The sequence below is a fragment of the Rhagoletis pomonella genome, unplaced genomic scaffold (genome assembly GCF_013731165.1).
Source record: "Rhagoletis pomonella isolate Grant_MI unplaced genomic scaffold, Rhpom_1.0 Rhpom_scaffold_00008, whole genome shotgun sequence".
Taxonomy (NCBI): Eukaryota; Metazoa; Arthropoda; class Insecta; order Diptera; family Tephritidae; genus Rhagoletis; species Rhagoletis pomonella.
Window position 1 is genome coordinate 34,530,402 of NW_023458562.1, and position 10,325 is coordinate 34,540,726.

The 10,325-nt window shown below is 39.1% G+C and overlaps 2 protein-coding genes across 2 annotated transcripts in view; one reads left to right on the forward strand and one right to left on the reverse strand.

Annotated features, from left to right (window-relative positions):
* Nucleotides 1-448: 448 nt before the first annotated feature.
* LOC118744676 (protein MTO1 homolog, mitochondrial) lies at nt 449-3,122 on the reverse strand. The gene has a single exon (XM_036477850.1). It carries the CDS (start codon nt 2,938-2,940, stop codon nt 913-915), a length of 2,028 nt encoding a protein of 675 aa, XP_036333743.1. The 5' UTR covers nt 2,941-3,122; the 3' UTR covers nt 449-912.
* Nucleotides 3,123-8,407: 5,285 nt separating this feature from the next.
* The window catches only part of LOC118744678 (guanylate kinase-associated protein mars), a gene marked incomplete in the record, with an annotated part of 4,127 nt that continues 2,209 nt past the window's right edge, over nt 8,408-10,325 (forward strand). The window contains 2 exon segments of the mRNA XM_036477856.1: nt 8,408-9,224; nt 9,279-10,325. Of these exon segments, the coding sequence (XP_036333749.1) occupies nt 8,667-9,224; nt 9,279-10,325 (1,605 nt within the window).

The window sequence follows — 10,325 nt, forward strand, 5'->3', positions numbered from 1 at the left end:
GTTTAATTAATTCGCCAAATGTTTAAATGATTATCCCGAAATATTAAACACTATGTATTCAAAAAACAAAATCTTATAGGGAATTTACATAAGGCGATTGTTCATGGAACTTTTAGTTGAAAGCAACAATCGCCTGGTGTAAACGGCCTTTCAACTAATGGCTTTCAATGAAGTTGTTCGGCTGCCTACTTTCGTTCAACTTTTGATTCAAGTAATCGCCTGTGAAAGTTGAATCATGTAAATTCCATTTTAGCATAAAATTTAACTAAAACTCAATGACCCATCTATTTTCCTTTCAAATGTGTTACACCTTTAAAAAAAAAACTAAATAACAGATACGCAAACCACACCAATTATAATCCATAAGAAAAACGTCAAATAGGCATGTTAAATATTCACATACATAATTGATAAGTATACTTATCAGGTAATGTATGTATGAGTATTTACACGAAGAACGAAATTGTGCCTCGTGCATGTGGCAATAATTTATTTTAGCGATTCATTTTTTATAGTTGATTTATTAAGTAAAGACAAAGGGATTAAGTGTAGTAAACGAAATTGTAAAGAATTTTTAGAAACATGCTTCAATGCTAATGTACCTCCAATTATATGACTTAAAAGCGTTGGATAGTAGTATGAGTTATTGCAACATTTCTATAAATATCGTATTTTATAAAATCGTATACATACATAAATACATATATAGACTTATCATTGCTAATTTTTAGTCCTAGTCCTATGGTACACCCTTTTTGCTGAATATGTAAATTATAAACTGTTTTAAGTAAATATATCTCTTATATACATATAAGTATTAAAAACAAAAGTTATTAATTTTTACTATGTATAAACTCAATTAATTAAACAATTTAAGAAAATTCCTCTGCTCTGCGGTCCCACCACGTCACTTCAGGTCGCACTTATCACTTGTTCAGCTGCTCCTGCGCGTTTCACATATTTGAGCAATCGTACAATGGTTGCTGGTGTAACGCCTTGTATACGACTCGCTGCTGCTATGGTCTGTGGTTGTATCAGCGACAATTTTTGTCGCTCTTCATTCGATAGACTTAACGATTTAGCGAAATAGTCAATATTAGCAGGTATCGCTAGTCCTTCATCTCGCCGGACATCGTCTACATCACGCCGCTGTTCGGCCACAAAATGTTCATACAATGCCTCAATTTTTAGCCGCTCACATATGGTTTGTTCAACTCCTAACCAGTCTAATTCGTCTGGTTGCAATTCTATAAGTTGTGTTAGTGTTATGTTGTCCGCAGGTATGCCTAGCATATCAAAAGCGGATTTTTCCACAGAGGTTTTCGCTTCACGTAGGCCTAGTGTACGTCGCCAATAGTTGGAATGTCGTTGCATTGATTTCAACTGGTCGATTGCTTGCTGTAGTTTCCGTTCCGCAGCTTTGAAGCGCTTATATCGACTTTCGGTCACCACACCAAAATTGTAGCCTTTCTCTGTTAGTCGCACATCGGCATTATCCGGTCGCAGTGAAAGGCGAAACTCTGCCCGGCTAGTAAACATGCGATATGGTTCGTTAGTGCCTAATGTTGTTAGATCGTCGATGAGTACACCAATATAGCCTTCAGTGCGACTTATCGTCAGCTGCGTTGGATCTTTGTTTGCTAATGCATTTGAGCGATAATTTATGGCTTTACCCGCAGCATTTGCGCCAGCAATTATCCCTTGTGCTGCAGCCTCTTCATAGCCGGTCGTGCCATTAATTTGGCCAGCAAAAAAGAGGTTTTCCACACGTTTCGTTTCTAGTGTGGCAAATAGTTCTCGAGGATCTATAAAATCGTACTCTACGCCATATCCAGGTTGTATAACTTCCGCTTCCTCTAAGCCATGAATGCTGTGTACTAGCTCTACTTGTTGTTCAAATGGCAAGGTACAAGACAGTCCCTGGGGATAGATAAGTTTGCTCTCGAAACCCTCTGGTTCAAGCCAGATTTGATGTACTTTTTCTCCAAAACGCAAAACTTTTGACTCAATGGATGGACAATAGCGTGGACCGGTCACTTCTTCCGTCACATGGCGATTCACATGCAAATTCTCACGCACAATATTATTTACTCGTAATGTTGTATGCGTTAGGTAGCAAGGCAATTGATTGTCTGCTTCAATCCATACCCGTTCGTTCATGAATGAGAAAGGCATCGGAGGATTGTCGCCTGAATGCCGCGCGAGGCGTTCATAGCCGATGCTATCTTTAGCAATGCGCGGCGGGGTGCCTGTCTTTAACCGGCCCATGCGGAACCCAAGATTCTCTAGCGATTGGCCCAAGGCCATTGCCGGTTCATCGCCTATTCTTCCAGCAGGACGCACTTCAAGCCCAATATTAATGTTAGCTCGTAAAAATGTTCCCGTCGTTAAAATCACCGTTCGACCTGGCACAATTTCGCCACTTTTCAATACCACACCTTTACAGCATTGCGAATTACCATCCGCATTCGTTTCTAGGTATAAGTCATCCACTGCTGCGCATCGTATTTCTAAACTATCCATATTGAATAACTCGCTTTGTATGGCTTGTTTATACAACTGCCGATCGATTTGCGCGCGCGGTCCCCACACAGCCGGCCCGCGCCTACGATTCAGCACTTTGTATTGTACACCAGAGACGTCGCAGCAACGTGCACACAATCCATCCAATGCATCAACTTCTCGCATCAAATGGCCCTTGCCAATCCCTCCAAATGATGGGTTGCACGACATTTCTCCAATTGTTTCGAGTTTATGCGTGATAAGCAATGTGCGCGCCTTCATTCTAGCAGCAGCGGCACTTGCTTCCGTACCAGCATGGCCACCGCCTATCACAATGCAATCATAAACGTTTGATTCTCCATTGGTTAGCGTTGTGTTCCATCTTTTAAGCAGAAGAATTTTCTTTGTCGTTTTTTGAACCCAAAAGCTCCTTAACATTCTGAAGGTGTTCTCTATATTTATTTCGTCGGATAAGAGATCGTAATCAACACAAATCAGCTGATTACTGTTTATATTTACATCAAGAGTAAAACATCGATGCTCCGAAAATATCGATATTTGGAAATTTTCCCCGCAGAAACCTTGACCTATGATTATTGGTTGATTAGTGGGAAAACTGACTAAGGGCCGGTTGTTCAATGTCTGATTAGCACAAATCGGAGGTAGAAGCTCCGGTTAAGCACAACTACTGCTTTATCGATCACATGTTACATGCATGATGTCGAAATCGTCGATAGTGTAGTGGAAGTGATAACCAGACATTGAACAACCGGCCCTAAAAATTTTCGTCGGTTAAGGGCCGGTTACTCAATGTCTGGTTAACACTAATCTCCGGTTAAACATAGTTATCGACGTTACCGACTCCCTGTTGTATGCATGGAGCCGAAAACGTCGATAACGATGTTTAACCGCAGATTAGTGTTAACCAGACATTGAAGCTGAAATTAGTCAAGAACGTAAACCTACCGGTACGTAAACCCGAGTCAGCTGACACGATCTGTCTTACCAAAGCGCCATGTAAATGAAAACTCAACACCGCAGAATTTTTCTGTAGTTGTAGCCCGTAGCGCAAAAATCTGCGGAATTTAGATTTTTCCGTGTCAGCTGATTTCTCCTTCTATAGATGGTTGCCACTTCGTCAGTTTTACAGATGGTAAAGAAGTTAAAAGTTCGTATTCAAAATATGTTTAAAATATTTGAAATTTACTATTAAATAAGGTTTTTGTTGAAAACTAAGGGCCGGTTACTCAATGTCTGGTTAACACTAATCTCCGTTTAAACATCATTATCGACGTGTTCGGCTCCATGCATATAACATGGAGTCGATAACGATGTTTTACCGGAGATTAGTGTTAACCAGACATTGAGTAACCGGCCCTAAGTAGTTTATATTTAGCTGCAATCTATTATAGCACGAAAAATTGTGGTTGAAAGGGTAAGGGCCGCTTGTTCAATGTCTGATTAGCAAAAAACGGGAGGTAGAAGCTCCGGTTAGATACAATGACTGCTTTATCGATCACATGTTATATGCATGATGTCGAAATCGTCGATAATGATGTTTAACCGGCAAGTAGTGATAACCAGACATTGAACAACCGGCCCTAAGTTTATGAAAAGGCATTGAAGAGTGGCAAAAGTGTAGTGAGCAACACTGAGGGCTCCAGTAATCGACAAAATTCTGCGTATGCCGACTGCGCATGAACGAAAGACACAAGATCACGCCTTAAGGAAAGAAAGAAAAAAGTTATTTTCTAGCTGTTGAAATCTCGACGCCATCTTTGTTGTAAGAAGTAAACAACGAAGAGAACATGTCATCGCCGCCAGGACGGCGCAATCTTGTATTATAGTATTTTTCCCACTATTCCAACTTCTAAATAATTGAAATATCTAAAAATACAGGAAAACAAATAAAAAAATACTATTCAGTCAGATTTAGTCAGAAGAATTTTCGCTGGCAAAATCTAGAAAAGTGTCAAACCAAAGAACGTAAATACTGTGGTTATGCCGATTTTAACAATTCTCAATGACAATTCTCAAGCAAGAGTAAGTAACTCTCAGAAAGTGTGAATGAAAAGAAAATGAAGGAAAACTGTTTTGGTTTTGTTTTTTTTGCAGCAAAACTGCAATTAAAAGATGTAAGAAATGTCAACGAAAATACTAACAACCGGTGTGAACAGCCTTCAGCCCACAGTCCCAAAACTCGTTTTCAAAGTGTTTTCGTTGTCGGTCAGAACATGGTATAATAGAGAGCGAAAATTGGAACGTATTGGTTCGTGTCTTCCCGGACTTTTTCTCCGGATAAAAATTGATACAGCGTCAAAGTGCATATCAGCTGTTTTGTGTTTACATGTTAGGTTCTTTCCCTAAAAATCCGGACCGGATCCGGTAATTAGAGAATAAGCGAAAAGTTTGCTCTCAAAAATGGAACATAATCCAGAAGTACGGGAACGCAAGAACCACATTTCGTGCCCAGAGTTTGAGCAACAGTTGATTCGCGTTGTTTTTGTTTTTGTCACTTAAATGCAAACTCTTTGAAATTGAATTTTTGTTTCACAAATTTGATTTTAAAAATATAAAGATTGAAAATACATTCACTATTCCTTAAAATCACCAAGTAAATAAAGGCAACAGTAAACACAAAACAGCTGATATGCACTTTGACGCTTTATCCATTTTTACCCGGTGAAAAAGTCTGGGCTATTTCGGGCAGGAAGAAGAACACACTTACGATCCAATACGTTCCAATTTTCGTTATCTATTACCAATTTTGTAGAGTACGGGAATGATTTCTGGGCTATTTTGGGCACTCGCGGGATCCCGCGTTGCGTACGGGAAAGAACCTGTTGCCTGCATTTACTTGATGCTTTTAAGGAATAGTAAATGTATTTTCAATCTTCGTATTCTTAAAATCAAATTTGTGAAAAAAAATCAATTGGGTACTATTTAGTAAGTGGCCCACCTATTTCGGAGTATTGCGTCCAAAGGGGTGACCCGATCCAAAAAAAAATTGCACACACTTGTAGCCAAGGGTATACCCATTATTTTAACATCCACTATTGTAATTTTGGGTCACTAATTTATTTACAAATTGGGTTTGAAATATGCCCTTTTTTTGTGAAATTCGGAAATTAGCGTAAATTTATCACTCCTATTCTCCTTAAAGCAGCTACATCAGCAATATATTTTTATATTCTCCTTCACTTTACACTTTACTCGATAAGCTATAACTTTCTTTATAACTTTAATATTAACCAATTAATCACAATTTATTAAATAAAAATACCTTCTAAATCATGCCTCTGACTTTTGTTGCATATGCAAATTAAATGGCGTAGTTCAGCTGTCAAACTCCAAAATATGCAAAAGAATGAGAGACAAAAGAAAATAGGATATAACCCTGTAAGCATTAAAAATATAAAAGGTGTTCTCTAAAAGGTATTCAGCTCCTTTTCTTCGCAAAACAGAAAGGAGAATTCTACTGCCTGAGGGTTATAATCCCTAAGTGCGGCCCCGAAGGCCGCCTACGTAGAAAGGTGTTCTCTGCAAAAGGTGTTCAGCCCCCCTTCTTTGGCAACACAGAAAGGAGAATTCTACTGCCTGAGGCTTATAATCCCTAAGTGCGGCCGAAGGCCGCCTACGCAGAAAGGTGTTCTCTGCAAAAGGTGTTCAGCCCCCCTTCTTTGGCTACACAGAAAGGAGAATTCTACTGCCTGAGGGTTATAATCCCTAAGTGCGGCCGAAGGCCGCCTACGCACAAAGGTGTTCTCTGCGAAAGGTGTTTAACCCTCCTTTTTTCGCCTGATAACCACCTTGGGATAACTTCTTTTATTTAAAAACCCCACAGATTCTGTTAGTTGGGTTATATTCCACTTCAAACTGCTCAGTTTGCCTCGGAAAATGCCGTTTTTACCCCATTTTCAAACGGTTCCCTAGGGGTCTGTGGGAGGGCCCCAAGAGGGGGTGGGGCTTTTCGTAAAGTGGCGACTGGCCCCTTTCGAATGAGGGGGGTTTGGGGGGCCACGCCCCCTCCCCCTCCGCCCCCCACCCCGAAAACGATGGGCCAATAACTAAACATTTCCCAATCAATTTCCAAGAGTTTGCATTTAAGTGACAAAAACAAAAACAACGCGAATCACCTGTTTCTCAAATTCTGGGCACGAAATGATGTTTTTTGCGTTCGCGTACTTTTGGAATATGTTCCATTTTTGGGAACAAACTTTTCGCTTATTCTCTAATTACCGGATCCGGTCCGGATTGTTAGAAAAGAACCTATTGCCAATGTAAACGCGCCGTTAAAACCAATTACAAATGCAACGTCCCGTTCCTGCTTGATCTAGTGTTTTTGGTTCATGCGACGTGTAATTAATTTCATATCTGCTGTCCGGGTATCTCCAACATCGATAAATTTTTGCGTATCTGGGCCTGTGCCAATCGGTAACTTTTTTCTCCGTGGTGAGACGGGGTGGAAAAATTTGCTATGGTGTACAAATAAATTGAATTTTGCTGCGCCAAATGCAGAGTTAAATTTTGACAGTTGAAAAACCAAACAAACGCTCGTGCGAAAGCTTTATTTTTGTGTGTTGCTGAAATTCTTAAAATTTATATTTATTTTATAATTTGCAAGTAACGTACGCTTTTTTTATGCTGTTTCAGCTTTCATTTTCATGTTCACTCCTTATTACCGCCAAGCAATATTTGGGGTGTTCACAGTTCGTTCCAAATAGTGTCTCAAAATGTAGACGCCTACATTTTAAGACGTGGTGTTGTTGTTTCCCATACAAAATTGGAAAACGACGCCGTCTACATTTTGTCACACTCAAAGGTATGTTTTTTACGCGTCTACATTTTGCAACCTCGCAGCAGGGTTGCATTATGGCAATACTAATCGCATTTTTTTTATTTATTGGGCACGTTTTCTGTATTTGCATTTAATTTGAGCGCAATTTCTGATGAAAAGAAACAAATCAAGGAAAAGAAATAACAAATATTAGGAATTGGTAATTAAGTTAAATAATTACAATTTTTCAGAAACAAAATCGAAAGGCGACATATAAAAAAGCACGCAAAGAAGAAATGTCTGGCAACACCAGCAAAGTTTTGCGACGATTTTACGACGACTGCTAGAAAGGGGTGCTCACAGTTTGATGCTAAAGATGTCTCAAAATGTAGACGTCTACATTTTCAGACACAATTTGGAACGAACTGTGAACACCCCAATTATGTGTATACATGGTTATAAGATGTCAAAATTTTACCTAGCCCCATGAGCTAGGTAAAATTCTGACGTTCTTATTCACCACGAGAAATGTCAGATTTTTACTTTGATCCGTCAAAATTTTCTCTTTTCTATCATTTGGCACAGGCCCTCTATGATAGAAACTTCCTTCATTTTTTCACTCATCGGGCAAGGTATACAATTTCTAGTAATAGGTTGTCATTATATCGCATTCTATCAGCGCAATTACTTACAGTTTCCACCATTTGAAATTCTCGCAATAAAAGCACGAAGACTAATGTTGCCGAAACCAGCGCTAAGTCTTCAATCATAAATGCGACCTTCCATAATTTTATTCGGAGCAAAGACGACGAAAAATACAAAGTTTTTGAAGCTTGTATCATAGTTACCTTTCATAATTAAATTTGTTAAATAAACGTTATAGTTGCTATTGAAACAAAATCGCTTATCTTCTTTGCCATTAATAACTAATTTTTTTTGATGCAGCTCCGATGTTTTTTGCTTCCAACTGTCACTTTTACTTTTTGATAGCTTCTATCATAGCAACATTCCCCATTCTGATAGTTTTTGCGTCTAAGACTATTTCGACAATTTGATCATCTTTAGCATTTCGTCGAAAATTGGTCAAAGAAAGTGGCATACAAATTAAAATTGCATTTTGTTTTTCTAAGTTGGTATTCACAATCTATTGTTGGAAATTCCAGTAACATCATCTCTGGAACGTGTAGACGCTGTATAAAACAATGAGATTAAGAATTTATACAAGCAAAAGTCCGGCAATACTATTAAACTCCTCAAAGGGAAATTTGAGTTTAAGTGAACATAACCTCAGTGATTTGGCGCATTCTGACGACAAACAGTTAAGATTTTCAAGTCTGCAGAATTTTAATATATATTTTTTTTAAGAAAACCCAGTGTAAAGCTAAGAATGGACCGTTTTCGTAATTTATATAAAGAAAATTCCCATACATTGAGTCCGGTCCAGCATAATCTTAAAAATCGCAATATTCAAAATGCATATCGCGCCAAAAAACGAAGGGAAGTCTTTGAAAGCGGTCGTAATCTCGATGTCAGCCCAACTCCTACAAAACCACACAATTTTGAGGAGCAAAATTTAGCGGAAGTGCTTGTAGATAAAGAAAATAAAGGCGATGCTTTAGAAAATGTGGCCGAATGCAATAAATCCAGAATTGCATTAGTGGCATCGGGCAAGACGAGCTCTAAAAAGTCAACACGACAAGAATCATATCTATTGAAATTCATCGAATGGAGGGAGGCTCATAAACAAAAAGAGAAGAAAAGAAATGAAATTAAAAGGCGACCATTTATCTCCAGCGGTGGGGCATGTGGTAGTGCATTCGAGAGTAGTGCAAGATTTTCAACAGTAACTAACAAAGGCAAAAGCAAAGAAGTTGCGACATTTGTGCCGAAAGGCCATCAACGCTTTAAGCCGCCAGCTGGAATAACTAATCCCCTATCTGAAATGGTGAGTTATTACATCTTTAATTGTATATATATATCACAAGAAATTATTTTACAGACTTCCGCGGCGAAAGACCTACTAGCTCATGATAGAAAATCGTTTTACACCGTGGTACCAACACCGCCAAGGTCAAAAGAGGATAATGCAATAGGGGTCGAGACAAAAAAACTATCGACCCTTAGTAAAACCCCGGCCATCTCTAATTTAGCACGTTGCAAGTCGGCAATAACGCCAGCAACCACTTCGTTGAAATCGACCAAAAACCCTACAGGCACAAAGCCAGCTGGTACAAAAGCTATTAAGGCAACATCGATTTTAAGTACAGAAAGTAAACCGACGGCGGTAGTTCCGCCTACTAAAAAACACTTAACTGCAACCACTGGAGCATCACAAAAAATACCATCAAATTTAGATACAAAGTCAAGCTCAAATGAACCTGTCAAACCTGAAAAAAAGACTCTTTGTTCGACCAACAAAACAGCAACATCTGTAGCTAATGTGGCGTCAAACATATCAAATTTTAATACTAAGTCAAAATCAAATGAACCTCCAAAAAAGACACCTTGCAACTTAAATAAAAATCGCGAAAGCCCAAAAAAAAAAGTTCCGTTGTTCGTGCGACCTCAGCCGCCGAAAATGACAACAACAGCAACGCGAAAACCGATATCACAATCCAGAGGCATTGCAACAATAAATACCGTAAACAAGCCGAAGCAAGCAGCAACGGGTGCAAGTGCAGGAGCCGTAGGAAAGGCACATATGCTGCAAAGTAAGCGTGCTGCAGCTAATGCGAGCGAGCGTAATAAAAAATTTGCAACTACTTTTAAATATAAAAAGACTCAGGTTCCTACGTTAAACCGACCCAATGCGCCCAGCAATATTACCATAAAAGGAAAGACATTACTTGGCGGTGTCCGCACTTGTACTGCTGACGTGGCATTTGCGATTGCTGAAACACCAACGGATTTATTAAATATTAACACATTTGAGCCATTTTTAACGTCCACGCGGGTCAAATCCCTTTCACCTCACAGTGCCAATGCACCTAATATAAGTGCCGTTAATTCCGAAGCGGTCAATGATAAAAAAGTTGCGGGGTCTCAC

Excerpts from the sequence above, each read along its gene's own strand:
- LOC118744676 (XM_036477850.1), bottom strand. The coding sequence starts at position 2,940 with ATGTTAAGGAGCTTTTGGGTTCAAAAAACGACAAAGAAAATTCTTCTG.